Source organism: Sus scrofa, chromosome 6 (assembly GCF_054392235.1).
Source record: "Sus scrofa isolate SSC_HxYL_T2T_F1_AM1 chromosome 6, Sscrofa_HxYL_maternal_Yorkshire_Landrace_v2.0, whole genome shotgun sequence".
NCBI lineage: Eukaryota > Metazoa > Chordata > Mammalia > Artiodactyla > Suidae > Sus > Sus scrofa.
This window is the reverse complement of record NC_139388.1, coordinates 77,807,619-77,830,973: the sequence shown is the minus strand read 5'-3', so window position 1 is coordinate 77,830,973 and position 23,355 is coordinate 77,807,619. Positions and strand designations below refer to the sequence as shown.

The window sequence follows — 23,355 nt, the reverse complement described above, 5'->3', positions numbered from 1 at the left end:
GGGGGGAAAAAAACAAAACAAAACACTACAAAACATTTGTAAATATAATGGACATCCTTATAAATATAAAGCTGAGCTCTTAAAGTAGGGAAATCTACTGTGGTAGGCTGAAAATCCCCCCCCCCGAAAGATCTCTAGAATTTGTAAGCATTATGTTATTTGGGAGGGGGGGAAGCTCTCTCCAGAAGTGATAAAGGACTTGAGAGAAGAGAATATTCTGGATTATCCAGGTGGACCCTAAATACCACCATGTACGTCCTCCTAAGACAAAGAGAGAGGGAGTTTCCTGGTAGCATAGCAGGTTAAGGATTCAGCATTGTCACTGCTGTGGTGCAGGTTCAATCCCTGGCCCAGTAACTTCTGCATGCTTTGGGTGTAGTCAAAGAGAGAGAGAAAAAGACAGATCTCTCTCTCTCACACACACACACACACAAACACACACACAGCAGCAGCAGCAGCAATGTACCCATTGGGGCAGATATGGAGTGATGTGGCCACAGGAATGTCAGCAGACACAGGACCCTGGAAGAGACAAGGAAGAGAATCTCCCGTTGAGTCTGGAGGGAGTGCAGCCCTATGATACCTTGACTTCTGTCCAGTGATACTCATTTCAGACTCCTGGCCTCCAGACCCGTGAGAGCGTCAGTTTGGGTTGTTTCAGGCCACCAAGTTTGTGGTGATTTGTCAAAGCAGCCACAGGAAACTAATACATCTACAAACCAACAAAGACATACCAAACCAAACCAAAGCGATAGCATGCACTGGCACTTGGGCTGCTCAGAGACATCTGCTGTCCTTGTAAAGAGGATGCGAGAGGGCTACTGGCACCTCAGACAGGTCACACAGCCTCAGGTTACGCGGGATAGAAGAGTGAGAACTGCAACACACACATATACACATGCACACATGCTCATGAGACTGGGGTAGAGGGTTTCACCATCAGGGAATGAGGCGGGGGGCTTGGATAAAGGTCTGACACACAAGCAAAGGTAGACAGGGTTTGAGAGGGACCAAAGAGTGATCTCTCTTAATAACTCACTACCCCAAGCCTGTCCTCGAGTGGGTTTGGGTTCAAATGTATACTCGCTGGGGGCTCCTGGAAGTCCCGGCTCAAAAATTCACATTACCTCTATAATGGTCTCTAACAGATGAAACCCAAACCTGAGCTCAAAATCCAAACGTACAAAGTACATGAGATAATAAGCTATTCTGGACATGAGTGAACAGAAAAACATAACTATACTCAAGAATGCCAGAAATGGATTCTATAAAATTCCTCTGTCAAACAAATATGATTTTAAATGGTTAATTAAATCTAAACTCAAGAGCAATACAAGAGATGGCTTTATTTAAAAAGGAATACCTAGAATATTTGAAAATTACTCAAACAGAACTTCTAGAAGTTAAAAAAAGGACATTAAATGAAAAACTGATTGCCTATGTTAGGCTGAAGATTCGACACAGCCAGAAAGAAAATCAATGAACCAGAAGATAGTTTTTAAGTCATTATCCAGAATGCAACAGAAAGACAAAAATGGAAAATATGAAAAAAAGGTCAGACTGAAAAGTACAGTTCAGGTCTCTCAAGATTTTCTAACAGGGGCAGGGATGGGGGAAACAGAGAGAATAGAAAAGAAAGTCAGTGCTCAAAGAATTAAATGGCTTAACATCTTCCAGAACTGCTACACCAATCCTCATACCTGAGAAGCACAAACCCAAAAGAGGATAAAATAAACTTAGATCCATTCCTACACATGTTGCAGTAAAATAAAACTGCATAGCTTCCGGGACAAATGTTTTAAAAGCAAATTCAGGAGTTCCCGTCGTGGCGCAGTGGTTAACGAATCCAACTAGGAACCATGAGGTTGCGGGTTCGGTCCCTGCCCTTGCTCAGTGGGTTAATGATCCGGCGTTGCCGTGAGCTGTGGTGTAGGTTGCAGACGCGGCTCGGATCCCGCGTTGCTGTGGCTCTGGTGGAGGTCGGCAGCTACAGCTCCGATTCGACCCCCAGACTGGGAACCTCCATATGCAGCGGGAGCGGCCCAAGAAATAGCAAAAAGACAAAAAAAAAAAAAAAAAGCAAATTCACAGAAAAGGAAGATCACCTATAGAGAAATGACTCCAATACCAACAGTACCAACAGCAACAAGAGAAGCGAGAAGCTGAAAGCTGGAAGAATGTCATGTCTAAAATGCTGAGAGAAAAATAAGCCCATCTAGACATCTCTATCCAGCTGATCTCATTCAGGATCACTGGACATGATCAAACTGAAAAAATGTGGAGATCCTTCTACGGAGTCCTTTCCACAGACTGGTCCCAACCATTTACCATCAACTCAGCTGTCACTGGCCTGGTCTCTAGAACCCAACTCTTCAAACCTTGGAGTCTTCCCTTCAATATTCCCAGCAGCGGGGGTGCTGCCTGTTGGAGGTAGGGAGGAGGTGTGAGGGTTCTCTTCCAAAGGTACCTCCCTTTTGCACCTGCCTCAGTGCAGCAGAGCTCCTCTGGGATGATGACGGAGTGTGCTAGCTTCTAGCATCCCATGCCATTTCCCAGCTCTGCCTCCTGCCTCTCCAGCCTCTACTCCTCTGGCTACTCCAAACTGTAGTCCTTCACAGAGTCCTTCGGAGGCTTCATCTGGAGCTCTGATCAGGTGATAGATCCTGCCTTGTCCCCAGCAGACGTTTCCATTTTCCCTGGTAGACGCCTGGGTTTCTCATAGCCCTGAGAGAGAGCACACATCCCTTATGGTCAAAGGCTGGGAGCTCGGACCACTTCCTGGAGTCCTGACACCCCCTGCGGCTCCTGACTGGGGCTACAGTCAGTGCAAAAATTCCTTTTTAGATTCACTCCTTACCTAGGAATTAAGACCAAGACTCTATCTCCCAAGTCACCTCTTCCCATGCCACGGCACCCCTCTAGTTCCCTGGGCCAGCAGGGATGGAAAAAACCTCCTGTCTTCTCCCCTGACTCCTGTGTCCTGACCAATCCTCTCTTCAAGTAGCCTAGCTTATCCTCACTATGGGGAACTGATGATGACTTCAGGAAAATCAAAGAGAAGGTTAAGTCTCGAGAAGTCCAGATATGCAAGTCGAGCCCAGCCTGGACACTGGGCTCCCTAAGCTCTGTCTTTCTCCTTAGGTGGGAGCCTGCTAGACTAACCATCCCTTTGATGTCTGAGGCTGGGTCTCCCTCCTACTGGCATTGACAGTAGACCCTGTAGATTAAAACAAAAGTTAAATACAGGCTCTAGAGAAGAGAGCTGAGATCAAGGACCAAAGAAAGAAAGTACCTTCTCCTTTCTGGGAAAAACCACGACTATGTCTGTTTCATTGAGCTTAATCCTTACGGCCTTGGATGGGTGGGTGAGATTGGCATTGGTCAAAGGAGCTGATTCCAAAAGATGTGACTGGAGACTATCACCAAACCAGAAACGTGTTATGTGTCAAGGTCCAAATGTCACCACTATAAAAGGAGGGGATGGGAATCCAAGCACATCACTAGCATATTATTTTTACGCGCTCACAAAGTGAGGGTACGACAACAAGGAAGCGTCTGCAAACCAGGAAGAGGACTCTCACCCTGACCTCCGACCCCTCGTCCTCCAGAACTGTGAGAAGAAAATGTTTTTGTTTAAGTCATCCAGCTTATGGTATTCTGTTATAAGAGCCTGAGCCAATAAAGACAGCAAATGTTTATAGGCAATGCATTCTGTGCCGGGCTGTGATAAAAACTTTATACATATTAACTCGTTGTCAGACCCACACAGCCCTAGGAAGAAGGTAAACAATTATCCTCGTTTTTAAAGATGAGGAAACCAGGGCACAGAGAGGTTAAGGTATGTGCCTAAGGTCACACAACGAGTGAACATCAGAACTGGGATCTGAACCCAAACAAGTGCCCTCTTAAGTCCATACTAATAACTGCTAATAGCCCCTGCCTCTGACAGGTAGGTCTCTGGAGAAATAAGCCAGTAAGAAAGCATCCTCTGTTTCTAAGGCAACAAAGGCGGGAAGATGGTGCTGCTCGCAGGCTGGGCCCTTACACAGGCTGCTTATCCCAAGGCTGTGCGGACCCAACTTGCCCCCGTGGCTTTCCCCTCAAACAAGCACCACTGGTGCTATGGCCCAGGGGTGGTGCTGACAGTACCTGCATCCCATGGCGATCATCAGGACGCTGAGAAAATGCCATCTTTGGACTGAAGATGGGAAACTAGGCAGGCAGGAGACGCTGGAAGAGGACAATGAGTGGACCGCTTTGTCTGCTATGCCCAACAAGTAGACTGCTTTCCCTCTGAGAGCCTGCAGTTAAAAGTACTCAATTTGAATCAGCCCAAGGGACTACTGGGATAAATTGTTTTCCTCGCTGCCCTTGATACCACGAGCCAGCGTGGGAGCTATGAAGAATTAGTCTTGAGGAATGACCTTAACCACAATTCTGCTTTGCCGGATTCCACTAACACCTTTTTATTGTGCTAACAGCTTCTCATGAGGATGACAGCCATCCAGTAAAAGGATGAATGATCTGCTTTGAGACAAACATGTCAACATCTTACTGATGAAAAATGCAATGTTGCCAACACCGTGTGAGGTCTGGGGGATGCCAGGGCCACCAAGACAACAGTTCCTGACCTTGGGAAGCTCAGAGTCTAATAAAGAAAAGATAGGTGACCAGGAATCACAGCACAACACATTATGCACAGCACTGTGAAAACACAGGAGATACAGGTCACTCCCGCTTTAAGCTACAAACTTCTGGAGGGTGGACGCTAACTTCAGTGCCTCTAGTTACTGCAGGTTCCACATTCCTTCAGCAAACATTTCTGGAGATGAATTCCAGGAGGCGCTGGGAAATTTTGACAGGGTCTGGATGGAAGAACAGGAATAAATAGATACTTAGGATCCAGATGCCTTGAATTCAAATCCTGGCCCAACCACTAACTAGTTAAGAGACATTCTTCCCCTTATGGGCCTCGGTTTCTTCATCTATAAAACGGGGATGATTTTATTTGCCTCCTGAGGATATGACAAGGATGAACTTGGGTGCCATGGAAGCACTTGGCATATAACCATTCCAGCATAAGCACCCAATAAGAGTCAGCTATGGTTATGTGCCGTTACCAGCAGTCACTATAACAATTCCTAGATAGGATGTCAAAACATACTGTTCCCACTGGGGACACAACCAGTCAAGAAACAGGTCCTAGAGGGCCAGCCCTCGGGGATCGAAAAGGAAACCTGGAAGGGGTTCCCATAAATGGAAAGACAGAAACCAGAACACTTTCCTCTTTGCTCATCTTTATCTGTTTAACTTTTGTGCAGCTCACAGCAGACACTATCAATCCTAGCGCTCTCCTCTCTTGGTTATAAATTTGGCACCTGCCTTCCAAATACATAAGGTTATACATTCAGATGGATCCCTATCATGTTCAAAAGGCAGGAAATGGGGTTCAGCTGGCAGTCTTCAGGAGGAACAGGGTAATAAAGTCAAAAGAGGACCAGACCCTGGCTCCAGGTATTGGCTTGACTTACGAACCAGACAGACACACATGACTTGCATTTGTTTCTTTCGTTTCTATGTGATATGGAGCTGGGGACCGATCCACGGCTGATGGGGTAAATGGAGAACCTATGAGTGGCTTCAGAAGCAATGCAGAACAGCAGCCGTCCAGGCGCCCCATTCTTGTCATCTTCCTGTCCTCTCTTCCTTCCCACCCTCCCCCTTGAGCTGGACCTTGAGTCATGCAGCGTCAGCAAGACATATTGGACAGAATGACTTCATCATTCTGGTCCAGCAAAGTAACTCTGTGGAAACGCTTTCTACCCAAATGGGACAGGCTTGAAATCATTTAGGATGACTCAGGGGCAGCTGAGCAAGTCAGAACAAGAGATGGAGTCCCCAGAAGCCATGGCCTGCAAGCTGGCAGCCCCCAAACAACAGACCGTCAGGCCGAGGGGCGAGGCAAGAGTCCTGAGTAGAAACACAACCAAACCCCAGGTCAGAGGAGCACTCCAGTCCAATATTTTGGGGTCCGAGGAGGAAACAGGCAAGGGAGTTTTTCGGCTACAATAGACCAACAGTACACCTGCTTGAATCTATACTGCCCACCCCCTCAGAGTTTCTCCCAACAGCCTCAGTAAAGCTGGAAACTGCTGGAAACCAGAGTGACTGATACAGGATACGGTGAGGTCTGCCTGGGAATGTGGCCTTAGGATCCCATCTGAAGGTTAGGCAGGAAGGCTAGAGAATGGCGGCCCCTGTCGATCATGCTTCCCTGGCCAGACTAACATCTCATCTACTCTTTGGGGGTCAAAGGAAAAGGGAAAAAAAAAATAGGGGCTGGGAGTGAGAAAGAGAAGAGAACTAACTTTATAGGACTAACCATTCTGAAGTGGCGTGAAGGCCCATGGAGAGGGGCAAGGGTGGGAGACAGCATCAAAGCCAATGAAAGAGCCAGAAGGCTGCTCTCCCCTCCGAATCCTTGAGAAAGACAAGCTACATTCTTTTAAAAACCCTCTGCAGGAGCCCCAGGACTGCCTTTTTGGGGTACGGGCTTTGGGGTTGGCTGACTAAGGTTTAAGTCCCAACTCTGCCAACAACCAAACTTCACCCATTAAGTAGCAAAAGCACCATCTCCCTGCAAGGTGGCTGTGAAAGGTGGAAGGTACGATCTTGCCCAGCTCGGGTATCATAGATCTGAGCCTACAGGAGAATTCTCTTCTTCTTAGGACTTTCAGATCTATTCTAAATGCCTCCTGAAACAACCCCTACTGTATGTGTGCAGGGTGCAGGGGGGCTGGGGAGGGGGACATAAGAAAACCAAAGCACCACGTAGCATCAAAAGTGCCAACAAGAAAGCATGTGTCAGAGCCAAATTCTCAGGTTGGAACCCCTTTTAAATTGTCCCCCACAAATCTTGTCTCCCCTCATTCTGTGCAACAGATTTTGGTCTAGAGCAAGAATCAGCACCCCTTTTTTATTTTATTTTATTGGAAAGGGAAAAATAGTAAATATTTTCAGCTTTGCAGGCCCCCAGTCTGGGTCAGAGCTACTCAACTCTACTGTTGTAGCATAAAAGCAGCCAGACCAAAGGTATGTGAATGGGCATGGCTGTGTACCAATAAAACTTTATTTACAAAGGCAAGCTGTGGACCAGATTTGGCCTCAGGGCTGTAGTTTATCAACCCCTGGTCGAGGGCTTTGGGGTTTCTCAGGTTCACACAGCCAGCCCACAGCCGAACTGGGACTGAATGGGAAAGACCTTCAGGCTCTTCCCCTGGCCCCAGCACGGCCTTCATAAGCCTGCTGCTGCTAACTGGGTCAGAATTCTCAGTAGCCCCACCCCTGCCCAGCTGCACCCTTACTGCCAGGGGTCTACCCCCATCCCCCTAAATTAGATGTGCCCTTTTATGCTCATGCCCCCCACCTCCACCCCACTAAGCATCCTTGATGGCTCTGTCTCTCGGGGATCAACTTATCCTAAGACACGAGATACAGATAGAAAAGATTAACCCAAGTCATCACATGCTGGGGTCCACATGCTTTAGGGGTTAAAAGCACAGGCTTGAGCATCAGACCAGGGTTCGCCTTTTCCTTCACTACTTTCCTGCTGCATGAACATGAGCACACAGGCAACCGCTGAGTGTTTCCTTTGCCTATGGAAATGGGTCAGGGGTTTTGAAGACTGTAATAGAGTCTATGCAAAATATACACGCATGGTTCAGAAATGGAATCATTCAAAAGTTGCATCCTACATAATTCTCTTTTCTTCAAATACACCTTGTATCTACCACCGACTAGATCATCATCTCCCTTAGTAGAGGCTGTGACTTACTCTTCGCATTCTGTGTGTGGTTCCTAACACCATACAGAGAAAGCACATAGTAGGTGCTCAGTGAATGCGTGTGCCTCTCCCTGGGGAACAGATGTGATTCACACCGCTGTGGGGCCCTGGAGTCGTGGAATCATTTTCACATCCATTTAAGATCTCATTGGCAATACCAACTGGACCACGAACGGCCAGGTGGAGATGTCTCAGTGTTTGCTCTCAACCCCCTTCACCTAATTGAGTGAAGGTTTTTGACTTAGAGGTTCATTACTCCTCTTTGGGTTTCTTCAGGGAGGCAGCTCTCCTTGGAGACTGCTGGTCATTATTATTCCAAGGTGCACCGCTCTCTTGACATAAAGGATTTTTGTTAAAGGAGACAGAGGATTTCATGACCTGATTTAGGGCTTGGGTGCCTCCAAAGCTTAGCGTATAAAGCCACAGGGGACAGCACCAAGGCACGTTAGAAACCCAATCTGCCTTCCCACAGTAACTTAAGAGAAGTAGGAAGGGGTGTGCAACTCCGGTCCAGGAAAACACCCCAAGACCTCCTTCTCCTGCAGAAGCAGAGGCACTTAGCTACTGCAGATCAGATATTCCTCATGTACACAAAGTGAGAGATTCCCAGCCTTCTGACAAGCCAGAATAAGAGTGTAGGTAGAGAGGCGACGAGCAAGGCTTTGATCTTCTAGAACCACAGGCAGCTCTGCTCTCTGCAGAGATGCCCTGACTGGCCCCTGGAAGGATGTGCACCTGATGTCCCCCCATCCCGCAGAAATGTGAACACATACGTGACACTAAACACACAGGTGCCAGGCACAGTTCTAAGGCTTTCCATGTGTTAACATTTAATTTTTGCAATGACCCTATGAAGTAGTGCCTCCTATTCCCATTTTATAGCTGAGGAAACGGAGGCACAGAGAAGCTAAGTAACTTGCCTGAGGTCGCACGGCTTGTAACAGGTGAAGCTGGGACTCAAACCCAAGCAGTCCATCTCAGAGCCCCTCATTCGCATAGTGCATAAATTTCCACCTTGTGCAAACATATCCCATCATTAAAACGTGCTCAAGTTTGTTTTCTCCATCGTTCTGGGCTCCTCTGAGTTCACAGAATCTAAGGCCTGGCTGGACCAGGCAGCCTCAAGTCCAGTTCTCTTGTTTTGCAGCTGGAGATAGATTCCCAAGGGAAAGAGGATAGGGTCTGCCCTTTCCAAGGTTATGCAACCACCCGTGAAAGCACCAACACACAAGTAAGCCCCCAGACTCCTAAATACAGGGCTCTTCTCACCATCATCCAGGGACTCACAGCCAAAAGATACAATTAACACTTGAATACCCATGAAACCATCGGCAAGAACACACGGTCCTTTTCCCAACAATAGGAATGAACTCCTGTTGAGAAAGCAGGCATCCTACATCTTGTGTGACTCCAACATAATCGTAAGCACGGATCAAGAACCAGTCTATGGGCTCTACCGCAGGGATTGTTTGCATCAAGCCATTCCCCTAACCTGGCTTCTTGTGGGTAACCAAATGCACATCGTAGCAAGATGGCTGGCACAGGGTAAGGCTGCAACCCAAGTTTGCCAATCTGCATAAAACATGAGCTTTTCTAAAAAAAAAAAAAAAAAATCTGGAGAAAGGCTAGGGAGAAATCCCCACGGCAGAGCCGGGGCTGGGAGATGCCGCTCAGGGCAGGGGCACTTTCCTAAGAGTCTAAGTTACTCCAGTGAGTGAAGTGGCGCCACTTAACCACCCTCTTAGCAGCAGAGAGGCAAGCTGACAGAAGGGCAGCTCGTCTAGGATTGGCACCTGTCCCCAGATGATGACCACAGCCAGGATGTCATCAGATCCCTCCTGACGCACCCTCTCACATCTTCAGGGCAGCCACAGAGAAGAGAGGCGAGGAGACCCGCGGGCACCCTCACTTACCCTGCCCAAGTGGCACATTCAGTCCCATGGCACAGCCTAGAAACTTCAAAGTGAATGTGCCCGGCACACATGTCCCTGGCCAGTTGAACCTCATATTCCAAATTACATGGAGACAGAGATGAGACAGAGAGATGCACAGACACACGGGCCTCCGCCCCTGGGGCCCCTGGATAACACCCCACTTCCCCCACGAAGCGTTTCCTACCTGCTTCCATAAGTTGGCACTGCTGACCAAAGACGTGAGAGAAGGTGACCCGGCCCGTGGCAGAACCGGCTGTCGCCAGCGTGGACTCCATGGCTCTCCGAGTCTTTGATATCTGTCACCTGGCAGTGTCCTGACCCTTCTGAGCAGAGGATGACGTCACTGGCCCAGGAACTGTAGGTCTGAGGCTACTTGTCACTTACAAGAAAATATCCCCGCCCCCAAAGTTTATAAGGTTCTTCCTCTCACTGCTGGTCCCTGCAGTTTTTCTCAAACACCGGTCAAGAGCAAAATGAGAGCCTACAGGGCTTGCTGGCAGAGCTTGCACAGGAGTTGGATGCAAAAGCAAAATTGAAGTTTGATCCCACAGGAGGTGTCTCCCCTTGGCCGCAGTGAGGTTGCCTGGGTCCCTTGGAAGGGTCCACGGAGCTGCTAAGCCGGGGGGCCGCTACGGAGAGCTCGGCCCCAGCCGCGTCCCAGCGCCAGCTGCTGCAGGAAAAGCGCTGCCGGCTCCGCGGAGGCTCCTGCCGGGAGGAAAGGCGCGAGGCTGCCCCAGGCTCCCCCCGGGGAGCCCGCCTCACGGGCCCGCGGCTCCGGCAGCTCCGGCCGGGCTTCTGTCCTCCTGGAGCCTGAGCACCGATGTCCCAGGTCCGCGCCCCCTGGGCGGCCAGACGCAGACGGGGAGCGTGCGGGAGGCGGGCGCGGCGCGGGCACTCTGCCGCCGACGAGCCGCCGCGCATCCTTCACTCTGGCCCCCTCCTCGCAGGGCTGTGGGGAGGGGAATGGGACATGGTTAAAGTGCCTGCCTCAACCCACTGCAGCCGGCCTCCCGCCGGCCCACCCCGCCACCCCTTCTCCAGGATGTAAAAGGGCCGTTACTTGGAGAGATTCTGGATGCAGAGGGAAGTGCTAACTCAGCCCAGCAGGCTCCGGGCTGCTGTAACCTCTTCGTGCCCACAGCAGAGGAGCATGCCAGCAATCAGATCCAAGATAAAGAAGAGTTGGGAAATGCCATATGTCCCCCGTGACATTCTGGTGACACAGAGATGGTCTGGGTGCTTCACCTTTGCCAACCCAGACCTATTCTGGGCAGAGAACCACCAGTCCCCTGCTCAGAGCCGAAGGGGCAGTTTCTCTGGAAAGAACGGAAAGGGAGGGAGAAACACCTTTCCCATGGTTACAACAGCTGTTTCAGTGGGTGCTGTGTCTTTATGCTGCGATCCCATCTGCTGATCCCATGGGTGCTAAGTGTAGAGAGATGCAGCAGCATCTCCAGCCAACATTTTGGATACTTTCCCTGGGGATCTGGCTGCAACACTGGCAGGACGCCGGCAGCAGCACCTCCACCAGGAGGGAGAGAATGACAGCACCAGAGCAGCAATCAAAGCCATGTCTGTTTTCCCAGGAGGATTTTGGTTGAAAAGCTGTTTATCTGTCCTGTATTTAAGATACAGAAGGTAGGTGTTCCCGTCGTGGTGCAGCAGAAACGAACCAACTAAGAACCATGAGTTTGCAGGTTCGATCCCTGGCCTCGATCAGTCGATTAAGAATCCAGCGTTGCTGCGAGCTGTGGTGTAGGTTGCAGATGTGGCTCAGATCTGGCATTCCTATGGCTCTGGTGTCGGCTGGCGGCTGTAACTTTGATTCAACCCCTACCCTGGGAACCTCCATATGCCACAGGTATGGCCCTAAAAAGAAAAGAAAAAAAAAAAATACAGAAGGTAAAAGAGTTCCCACTGACTTGTGGCCTAGAAAGGCTCTCCAAGAGAAGCCTTTCCCACCAGAGTTCTTTGCCACCAAAGATGTACAGCTCAGTGTTGTTGGAAGGTTATCTGGGATGGTTAAGGCAAGCAGAAGTCTTGAAAGAAAGAGTTCAATGAAATCTACTTTGTGCTGATGGTTTAAGGTAGCTTGAACCATTGAGGATTCCTGTTCTCATGTGGAAGAAGTTATCCAGGTCAGGACATTCTAAGAGATCAGAGACCATTCTCTCTGACAGCTGACATCTAAGGCCCCCAAGGACTAAGGTCAGAGGAAGACCAGATCCCTGGAGCATTGCAGAAACCACACAATGGATCGGCTTCCCAAGTCTGGGTGGTCATGTAACATTCAGTGCATCCAAGTGACGGACTACTATGCTACCACTTAAAAAAAAAAAAAAAAAACAAAACAAAAAAAAAAACAAGCTGAGTTGGGGGGCAGGGGGTGAATGTGAGGAGCACAGAGGATTTTAGGGCAGTGAAAGTTCTCTGCAGGATACCATAGTGATGGATACATGTCATTATACATCTGCCCACACCACCAAGAGTGAACCCTCATGTAAACTACAAACTTTGAGTTATAATGATGTGTCAGTGTAGGCTCATCAATGGTAATACAGGTACCACACTGGCGGGTTGGTGGGGGTGTTGATTTGGGCAAGAGGCTGTGATGTGTGGAGGGAGAGTTATACGGGACACCTCTGTACCTTCCTCTTAATTTTGCTGTGAACCTAAAACTGCCCTTAAAAAAGGTCTATTAAAAAATCCAAGGTAAACCTTTACACACTAATTCAACCTGCAGATGTCTTTTGTTTGGAAAACCCTATTTTTTCCTCTCCCTTCTCTGTACACCCAGCCCATTCCTTCTCGCTGCGACACGGTGTTTCCTACACGAAAACGTCCCCATGTTACTCTGTCTGCTCCCTTAGTACCAGGCACCGGAGTTGCCACCTAGGTCCCTGCTACTGTGAACCACACAGTAATGATGCCACCTAATGGTGAGTCAGCAATGTATCACCCAGGCCAGGAGTAAATCAATGGAACCACTGTTAGTAACCAGTAAACTGTAACCAGGATAGGTGGCATACCCTGGGAAGGATGGTCTGGGCAAGAATTTCCCTGGCTACATACCAAGGAGTGGACTTACTCAAAGAAACATCCAAATCTGATTTCATTAAATGCTGCCAAGTTCAAGTTCTACTCCAGAGTGGCTGTGCTGGTTCACACCACCTCACCGGGACTGCACTTGGGTGCCTGCTTCCGCACATCTTTGCCTGTTAACTGTTCTTCTCAAGAATTAGGAAGCTGGGGAGTTCCTGTCGAGGCGCAGTGGTTAACGAATCCGACTAGGAACCATGAGGTTGCGGGTTCGACCCCTGCCCTTGCTCAGTGGGTTAACGATCTGGCGTTGCCGTGAGCTGTGGTGTAGGTTGCAGATGCAACTCGGATCCCGTGTTGCTGTGGCTCTGGCATAGGCTGGCAGCTACAGTTCCAATTCGACCCCTAGCCTGGGAACCTCCATATGCCGCGGGAGCAGCCCAAGAAATAGCAAAAAAAGAAAAAAAAAAAAAAAGAATTAGGAAGCTGGGCCATGGGTAACAAACAGGTCTAAAGTTACACTTCATGGATTTTATTTCCTTAACGATTAGTAAGTTGAGCACTCTATGAAAAGCTTACTCACCAATGAGGCTTCCTCTTCAGGAAATTGCCTTTTGATAGGCTTTGACCATTTTTCCCAGATGTATGTTTATTTCTGACTTTTTTATGTTCCTCCTTATGTCTCTTTTTTCCCCATTTTTTAAGAAATTAAAGTGTAGTTGACTTACAATGTTGTACCAATTTCTGCTATACAGCAATGACCCAGTCATATGTATGTATATATACGCACACACATACATATCACATATATGTACATTCATACATATACAAACACACACACACACCACACGTACGTTGCCTTTCTTATATTATCATCCAGCATCGTCTATCCCAAGAGACGATCCCTCATTGTCTATCCATTCTAAATGGAATAGTTTGCACCTATGAACCCCAAACTCCCCATCCATCCCACTATTTCTGACTTTTCTTATTGATTTGCACAGGAGATTTCTTCACTTTGCTAGATATTCATTTAGACCTTGCCAATATCGTCTCCCAATCAGATGTCAACTGACAACCTTGCCCATGGCATCTTTTCTTGATGAGAAATGTTTCATTTGAATATGGTCATATCCATTGACCTTCTGATTTATCATCTGTTTTGAGGGCCCTGCTTAAACATCCTTTCCTACTCTTAGGCTTTTACCTTTTACATTTAGTTCTTGTCTATCTGGAGCCTATTTTTATATTTAATATAAGCTGGGGTCCAGTTCTTCCCAACCCATCCATGCCCCCACTGTGGCACAACTATTATTATCTATCAAATTTCCATACACATGAGTCTATTCCTGAGCTCTCTCCTGTTGAAGTAAGAGTTTTAACCAGAGAAACATCCCCCCCACCCCCTGCTAGCTGAGGTAGCAGCTACAAGCCTGACAGCAGCTTTGCTCACCCCATACCACCCTTCTTGTCATCTTGTAGCAACTACGAGCCTTGTGTCCTTGCTAGCAGCTCTGCTAGCCCTGCTCCAAGTACTGCTTCTCAGTTTTGCTTTTGTAACCTTGTTTACTCAGCTTCTCAGGCAGGAACACTGTCTGCTCCGGGAAAGGCTGGGGGGCCTGCTGCTTGGACAGAAAAAATCAAGACATGGAAATCTGTATTGTAAAAAAGCTGCCCAGAACAAAGACCTGGTGCTCAGACTCTGGGGACTGCCTCCTCTGAGCCCACAGCTGTGCTGAATAAACCTGGCTCTTCCACATCTCCGAGGGCCACTTGTCTCTTTCTGCTGCCACCATTTCTGCAACACTGTTCTGTTTATTTCCCCATACCATGCTATCGGTGTTAACATTTTAGAGTTACCAGCCAACGTTTTAGGATGTCCGGACCTCAAAGTTTTCAAGACAAGTCAGATTTGATGGTGTTGAGCCTGAGTGGCTCACACTGGCCATCAGCTGGAGCAGCAGATACGCCTTGATATGAGAAACATGCCCTCCTGCTGCACAACCCTGATCTGCACTCGTTTCTAATATAAGCCTGTTCCTCACAGAGCTGTGTTCAGGGATCAAAATCATCTCCAAAGATAAGTCAAAGGAAAGCCACCCTAGAGAAAACGTTAACTGACTTAAAGGACTTTTGTGACCGCTGTACTGATAAAGATCATGTATTAAATATCTCCTCAAATGGAGTTCCCACTGTGGCACAGCAGGTTAAGAATCCAGCATTGTCTCCGTAGGGGCTCAGAAAGCCGTGGAGAGGCAGGTTCGATCCCCAGCCCAGTGCAATTCGTTAAGGATTCGGCGTTGCTCCAGCCATGGCTCAGATTCAATCCCTGGCCAGGGAACTTCCAGATGCCGCAGGTGCAGGGCAGCGGGGGCAGGGGTCAAAACTCTTAAGGTAAGTCAGAGAAAGACCATCAACATATGATATAACTTACATGTGGAATCTAAGACAAGGATACAAATGAACTTATTTGCCAAACAGAAACAGACCCACAGACTTTGAACACAAACTTACGGTTATCAAAGAGGACGAATCAGGAGAGAGGGACAGATTGGGGGTTTGGGATGGCATCTGCTCATTGTGGAATATGGAACTGTTGGCCAATAGGGGCCTGCTGTATAGCACCGGGAACTCTATGCAATATTCCACAATAATCTATACGGGCAAAGGGGCTGGAAAAGAATGGATGTGTGTATATCACTTTTTGCAGAGCAGGAATTATCAACCGTACTCCAATAAAAGTTTAATTAATAAGTATCTCTTCCCTACCAGGTACTATGCTAGCCACAGGCAGCTAGGAGTAGGGCTTGGGAAGTGGTGGAGGGGAGAGATGAGGAGACGTGTGAGCCACGACACACATAATCTACCTACTATGTGATAAACACAGAGAATAATGAATCAAACAAGTGGGAATGCATGACACGTTGTGAATTATGGACAGGAAAGGTCTTGCCATTCCAGTATAGGTGAGGGCTATGGGAGGGAGTATTTGAGGGGGGAGTCTAAGGAGAAAAGTGGAGGAGTTCCCGATGTGTCTCAGCAGAAACCGATCTGGCTAGTATCCATGAGGAGGCAGATTTCAATCCCTGGCTTCAATCAGTGGGTTAAGGACCTGGCGTTGCTGTGGTGTAGGTCATAGACCAGGCTCAGATCTAGTGTTGCTGTGGCTGTGGTGTAGGTTAATGGCTATAGCTCTGATTCAACCCCTAGCCTGGGAACCTCCATATGCTATGGGTGCAGCCCTAAAAAGACAAAAAAAAAAAAAAAAAAAAAAAAGGAGGAGAAGAAAAGTGGAATTTGCAGCAGGAAAAGGAAAAGAATTGGGTTGTGGGAGGGGATTTTGGCACCAGCAAGTCATTTGGGCAAAACTAACTTAAATGCCATGTTATACCAGAAAGATTTTAAAGCTGATTTATGGCTCCTTAGGTCAGGAAGGATATACATCTGCTCTACTTCAAATCAACAGTCATATCTACATTTTTAAGATGTCCTCATGCTTCTTTTCAATTCTATAGGCTTTGAATTGCCCTCCTTCAGAGAATGCCCTGACTTTGCTCGCACCCATACACCAGAGGCATCAAGAGCCAGTTCTCTGAGTAGGTTCAACCCATCAGCTGTTATCACCCACAGCTCCCCAAAGGTGCCGAGTGCCACAGCCAAGCACTGTAGAAAGGCAGGGACAAAGTGAAGGGCAATTTAGGAAAATGCGACACTGAGCTCGGAGTTACTTGTTTTACCATGCTCCACGTCTTCTAACAAAGTGCCGCTAAGTAGAAGCTGCTACACACCCGGAGCCATAAGCGGTGCTATTGAGACAGGCTGGGACCTTGGACCTGGGTCCTTTGCTCAGTGGCTTCAGGGCTTACATCTGGACAAACACCTCCCACAACAAAATACAAAGAAATTATAAGGGACTAAAAATAACTGCATGCATGCCCAGTTGAGACAAATTGTAAGCAATTAGATACAAGAAAACAAAAAACCCAGCTGCCACTTCTGAACAGCCAAGAGCAACAGCAGCTCCTAGGCATGCCCCCTGCAAAGGACACCACCAAAGGGGTGGGCAGACCACCTAGCCGCCCCTCTGACCTGGCCCCTGAACTTACCCCACCCTCACCCCATATCAGGAACAAGCTCCCCACCCCCACCCCAGCAAACAAGTGAGCAGGCAAAGGAATCTGTGGCTTGTCTTCACCATCCCCTGCTGTGCAGGGACCTCAATAAAACCTTGCTGGAATTTCTTGCCTGAGTTCTTATCAATTTCTGTTAAGAAAGGCCCAGAACTCAGGTTGGTAATACTATGAGCCCCATAAACACTCTCCTTTAGTATCAGATAGCAGCATGTCCTCATCCCAGAGGAGGAAACGAGGTCTTAGGGAAATTCGAGTACTTTGCCCAAGATTACCCAGCCAGAAAAACATACAGCCATCTAGTACATACACACACACACAGTAATACACTTACAGTAAAATCTATAGAATGGACAGTTCTACTGGTTCTGTTCTGTGGCGAACTACTACATACTTCATTGAAAAGTTGTGCTGTTGGCTCCCATTCCAAAAGATTTCCATACTGACTCAAGTTCCCAGTAAGTCACAATAAATGTCTTTCTTTTTACAAAATTTTTAAGCTGTTGTACTGGGATATAATTCACATGCCATGTAATTCAGCCATATAAAGTATACAATTCATTGGCTTTAGTCTATGCACAAAGATGTACAACCACCATCACAAAGTTAGAATATTTCATCACTTCAAAAACCCCAGACACTTTAGCCATTACCCCCTACACATCTAACTCACTCCCCTCAACCTCGGCCACCACTAATCTTTCTGTCTCTATAAATTTCCCTATTCTGGACATATGAATGGAATCATGGAATATGGAGACCTTTGTATCTAGTTTCTTTCACTTTATAATCTCCATACTCGCAGCATATGGAACTTTCCAGGTTAGGGGTCGAATCAGAGCTACAGCCGCTGGCCTACACTACAGGCACACAAAACTAGATCCGAGCCACATCTGCGGTCTACACCACAGCTCATGGCGATGCAGATCCTTAACCCACTGAGCAATGCCAGGGATCAAAATTGCATCTCATGGTTACTAGTCACATTCGTTTCCACTGAGCCACGACAGGAACTCCTCACTCACCATATTATTTTCAAAGGTCATGCATGTTGTGGAAGTTCCCGTTGTTAACTCAGCAGGTTACAAACCCGACTAGTATCCATGAGGATGTGGGTTTGATCCCTGGCTTTGCTCAGTGGATTAAGGATTCAGCGTTGCTGTGGCTGTGGCATAGGCTAGCAGTGGCAGCTCCGATTTGACCCCTCGCCTGGAAACTTCCATATGCCCTGCGTGCGGCCCTAAGAAGACAAAAAAAAAAAAACCTCAAGTTCATGCAAGTTGCAACAAGCATCAGCACTTCATGCCTTTGTATGGCTCTGTTATAATCCACTGCATGGATATACATTTTGTTATCCATTCATCCACTGAATTACATTTGATTTGTTTCCCCATTTCAGCTATTATGAAATTGCTGCCACAAACATTGTGTACAATTTTGGGTGTGAGCACTTGTTTTCATTTCTCTTGGATATATATGCAGGAGTAGAATTGCTGAGTCATATGATAACTCATGCTTCCTCATTTGAGGAATAACCAGACCATTTTACAAAGTGGCTACACCATTTTGCATTCCCACCAGCGGTGTATGAGGGGTCTGAGTTCTAATCAACACCTGTTATACAATCATGATTTGATGCAGTACTAAGTTAGCCTAGTAACCCTAGTGGTGACAAAGGATAAAATAGTAGCTGGATCAAAAGGAACTTAAATTTTTTTTTTTATTTTGTCTTTTTAGGGCTTGCACCCAAGGCATGTGGAGGTTCCCAGACTAGGGGTCGAATCAGAGCTGTAGGTGCTGGCCACAGCCACGGCCACAGCCACGTGGGATGATCCGAGCCACGTCTATACCACAGCTCACGGTGACAGATCCTCAACCTGCTGAGCGAGACCAGGGATCGAACTTGCGTCCTCATAGATACTAGTCAGATTTGTTTCCACTGAGCCACGATGGGAACTCCCTTAATTAAATTTCTAAACAGACTCACTTAGAAAGGTAACCCTTTCTTTTGCTACTGAAATCACTGACGAGTAAATCCAGGGCAGAGAGAGATACTACTGTCCTTTTATTCAGTCACAACAGAGCCTGTAGACAAGGCTTCTCGGGAGCAACACTATCATCATCATCAGCCCTAGGTCTTAAATTACTTCCCTAACTTCATATATACTTTCCAGCACTGAATCCAAAATAACCAGGCATCTATTTTCCTCCCTTCCTTTCTGAGTAATTCCATTTAATCCAAAAGAGAGGCCAAGACCGAGAGAAAGAAATCCATGCCCAGGGTGTGTGGATGAAGGCGCTCAATGCTGAGCCAGAACCCTTGCAAGGTGAGGAGCCATCTGTAAGGTTAGGAGAGAGGGCAGAAGGGTCAGAGGCCAAATGAGGCGAGGAAGGCATCCGCACAAAGAAGCTGCAGCAACAAACGACTGGTTCCATATGGGTGGAGGTAGGGGGGCTTAGCAAGGAGACATTGAGCAAATAAGTAAACATACTGAAGATAATAAGAATCCGATTTCTCACTCTTAGAGAAGAGAGAAAAGCTAGAATAAAATTTAAGGTGTTAAAAAGGAACTGTAGGTATTGGTGTGAACTCATGAGTACATATATATGCTGGATTTAGATGTGTGTATGTACATAGGATGTCAGTTTATACACAGTGTATTTCCTACGTCTGTCCACCTAGAGGGCCTGGGAGCAGTGACATTCCGTAGAAACCAAGACCTAGGCTTTAAATATCATTTTTCCCTAAAAGGAACAGAGTTGGTTGATGCCAGGACGGGGGCAAAGAAAATGCAGGAAGCGCTTGACATCTTCTTTAGCCAGAAAGTAAGGAAATGTTCAAGGATGTGTGGAGACATCTCAGAAAGAAAAAACAGTCCGTTTCAAGGGGCTCTCACCGGTCAAACCAAGGATGATTTGAACATTTTAAAAAATGATAACAATAAAGTCAACCCAACTGAACAGAAACCAATGAGTCCATGTGGATAAACAGATGGATAACTAGCTGCATACTTACAGGAACACATAAACACACGTACAGAGATAGAGATAAGAGAGAAGGCTCTTCTTCACGGCAGAATGCCGACCAATAAACGCAGCCAAACTGCTGTCACTGCAAAAGTGCCCTTTGACAGCCATTCATAGTTACGATTCAGACACCTAACGTCTGTAACTGCTAAAACCAGCGGATGAACGTTTGATGAGAAAGAGTAGACTTGTCGTCTCAAACTGTGTCTGCACAAAATGTCAACTATGAAGGGGAAAAAAATGAGAGAACTTAGAGTGGGGAAATACGACGAAGACGCCGTCTTAATTAAGTGACCAAAGTTCCCATCATTAGTCACAGGACGAATCAAAATCCTGTACCATTGAATCGGATGCGATGAACAAACTCAGCATCCCTTCCACAATTATCTTCACGAGGATATATTACCTGAAGCTAAACATGAGGAAATCAAATAAACCAAACCAAGGAACATTCTACAAAATAACTGTCTCATCATCTTCAAAAGCGGCAAGATTCTAAACGTTGAGGAAAGTCTGATTCCAGAGTAAAAGCAACTAAAGAGGCAGGGCAACCAAATGCAACCTGTGATCTTGAATTGTTCTAATAAAACCTGAATGCAGTCTACGGATTATATGGTAATGACAGATCCATGTTAATTCCTGGAGTGTGATGGTTGTACTATGGTTCAATAGGAGAATGTCGCTGATGTGTAGGATTGCACTCTACAATATTTGGGAGTGACGGCGCATCATATCTGCATTGTACTCTCAAATGGCTTGAGGGGCAAGTTCTTTGCACTATTCTCAAAACTTTTCTGTAGGTTTGAGAAAAATCACCAGACATAACAAAGATCAAAAAGAAAGGGAGGAGTTCCCGTCGTGGCGCAGTGGTTAACGAATCCGACTAGGAACCATGAGGTTGCGGGTTCGGTCCCTGCCCTTGCTCAGTGGGTTAACGATCCGGCGTTGCCGTGAGCTGTGGTGTAGGTTGCAGACGCGGCTCAGATCCTGAGTTGCTGTGGCTCTGGCGTAGGCCGGTGGCTACAGCTCCGATTCGACCCCTAGCCTGGGAACCTCCATATGCCGCGGGAGCGGCCCAAGAAATAGCAACAACAACAACAACAAAACAACAACAAAAAAAAGACAAAAGACAAAAAAAAAAAAAAAAGAAAGGGAAAGAGATGATGGAAAGAGGACCACAGGTAATCAAGATAACTTCAGTACCAGATGCAGATAAGAACGAGTTTACAGACAGGGACAGAGAAATCGGACAAGATGAAGAATTTTGGCAAAGAAATGGAAACTCTGCAAAGGTACCAAATTGAAAAAGGAAACAACCGAAAGAGACAGAAAGAATGCGGGAACAGGAAAAACACAAGGATGATGTACAGAGGAGACACCAGGGTGGGAAAGATGGAAGAGAGAATGAGACAGGGGTTCAGTTTAACAGTTTAATATGGGCTTAACCGTCATCCCAGGAAAAGACAGAATAGAAAATGGGAAAGAATTGCTATCAGAGGAGATCACTGGGAGGGGGGTGGGGTTAGCAGATATAAGCTACTCTACATGGAGGAAATAATTAACAAAGTCCCACTACTGGCACAGGGCACTATAGTCAATGTCCTGTAATACAACATAACGGAAAAGAATTTTATTACTTGTTTATTTATTTGCTTTTTAGGGCTGCACCTGCAGCATATGGAAGTTTCCTGGCTAGGGGTCCAATTGGAGCTGCAGCTGCTGACCTACACTGGAGCCACAGCAATGCCAGATCCTCAACCCACCAAGTGAGGCCAGGGATCGAACCCACATCCTTGTAGATACCAGCCAAGTTCATTACCGCTGAGCCACAGAAGGGAACTCCAAAAAGAATTTTTAAAAAAAAAGTGTATACATATGTAAAACGGAATCACTTTGCTGTACAGTAGAAATTAACACATTGTAAATCAACTCTATACTCTAATTTTAAAAAAGAGGTCAGTGATAATATTTGAAAAAAAAACTGACTGAATAAGATTTAAGAGGCTCAATGAACCCTAAGCAGGATAAATTAAAAGGAAACCACATGTAGGCATATCATGGGGATGCACTGAAAACCAGTAACAGAGAAAGTCTTTCAACATGGACAGTCTGGAGTTGGCAGATACAAACTATTCCTTTTTAAATGGATAAGCAATGGGGTCTTACTGTACAGGGAACGGCGTCTAATCTCTTGGGTTAGAACATGTTGGAAGACAGTATTTAAGAAAAAGAATGCATATATGTGCATGACTGGGTCACTTTGCTGTTATAGCAGAAATTGAAGGAACATTGTAAATCACCCATAATTTAATAAAAAAAAAAAAAAAACATTTTTTTAAGTGGCTGGACGTGAGGTTAAAAAGAGACTAGATAACCTTCAAAGGTTTGGCAGAGACCAGCATCTGACTTCAACACAAACCAGGGAAACCAGGAGCTGATGGAACAATACCCTAAAGTGCCAAAAGAAAACAGGTGTCACACAGAGTTCTACACCCACTGAGAATATCCCTCAAAAATGAAGGTGAAATAAAGACATCTTCAGAATGAAGTAGTCTAGGAAATTTTATCACCAGCAAACCTAGTCAAAAAAAAAAAAAATACTAAAGGAAGTTTTTTCAGGAAGAAGAAAAGTATCCCTCAGAGCTGTGGAGAGGAACAAAAAGCAGTGGAAAGGCTAATTGCAGCTAAAACTAAATATAAATCAATATTAACATGTAATACTAAAATACTATAATACAAATTAATAATGATTAATAATTAAGATGTTTACTATGTATTAATATGTGAAAAATGCACTATAGTGTCTAAAGTATACTTTCAAATAAAACACAAAGCAAAAGCAGCTTAGAAATTGAGGCAGGGTAAATGGAATTAGAAAGTTCTAAGATTCTTGCCTTGTCCAGGGGAAAATAGGACTATAAATTTCTGTTATACCTTGATAAATCAAAAATGTATGTCGTGATTGCTAGTGTAACCAGTGCAAGTACACATAGTAAAAGAGTAGACAATCAGACTAAACAAGGGGAAAAATAAACATTAAAAATAAGCAACCTAGGAGTTCCCGTCGTGGCTCAGTGGTTAACGAATCTGACTAGGAACCATGAGGTTGCGGGTTCAATCCCTGGCCTTGCTCAATTGGGTTAAGAATCCAGCATTGCCGTGAGCTGTTATGTAGGTTGCAGACACGGCTCCCTTGTTGCTGTGGCTGTGGTGTAGGCCAGCAGCTACGGCTCCAATTCAACCCCTAGCCTGGGAACCTCCATATGCCGTGGGAGCGGCCCAAGAAAATGGCAAAAAGACCAAAAAATAAATAAATAAATAAGCAACCTAAAGATGTCAGGGGGAAAAAAGGGAACTGAGAAAAAGGTTATATTTCTGTTAC

The 23,355-nt window shown here is 46.4% G+C and overlaps 1 protein-coding gene across 3 annotated transcripts in view; it reads right to left on the bottom strand.

The window, feature by feature from the left end:
- KAZN (kazrin, periplakin interacting protein) overlaps positions 1–23,355 on the bottom strand; it is a 1,160,468-nt gene that overhangs the window by 1,095,889 nt on the left and 41,224 nt on the right. For 2 of the 3 annotated variants that reach the window (XM_021097563.2, XM_084962916.1), the window contains exon 1: positions 9,962–10,075. Coding sequence is in view for 2 of the 3 variants with exons in the window: in XM_084962916.1 (XP_084819042.1) it covers positions 9,962–10,052 (91 nt within the window). In the remaining variant the exon portion in view is untranslated. Of the gene's footprint in view, positions 1–9,961; positions 10,727–23,355 lie in introns of those variants that run through there. The other variant, XM_084962915.1, reaches the window with a different exon arrangement.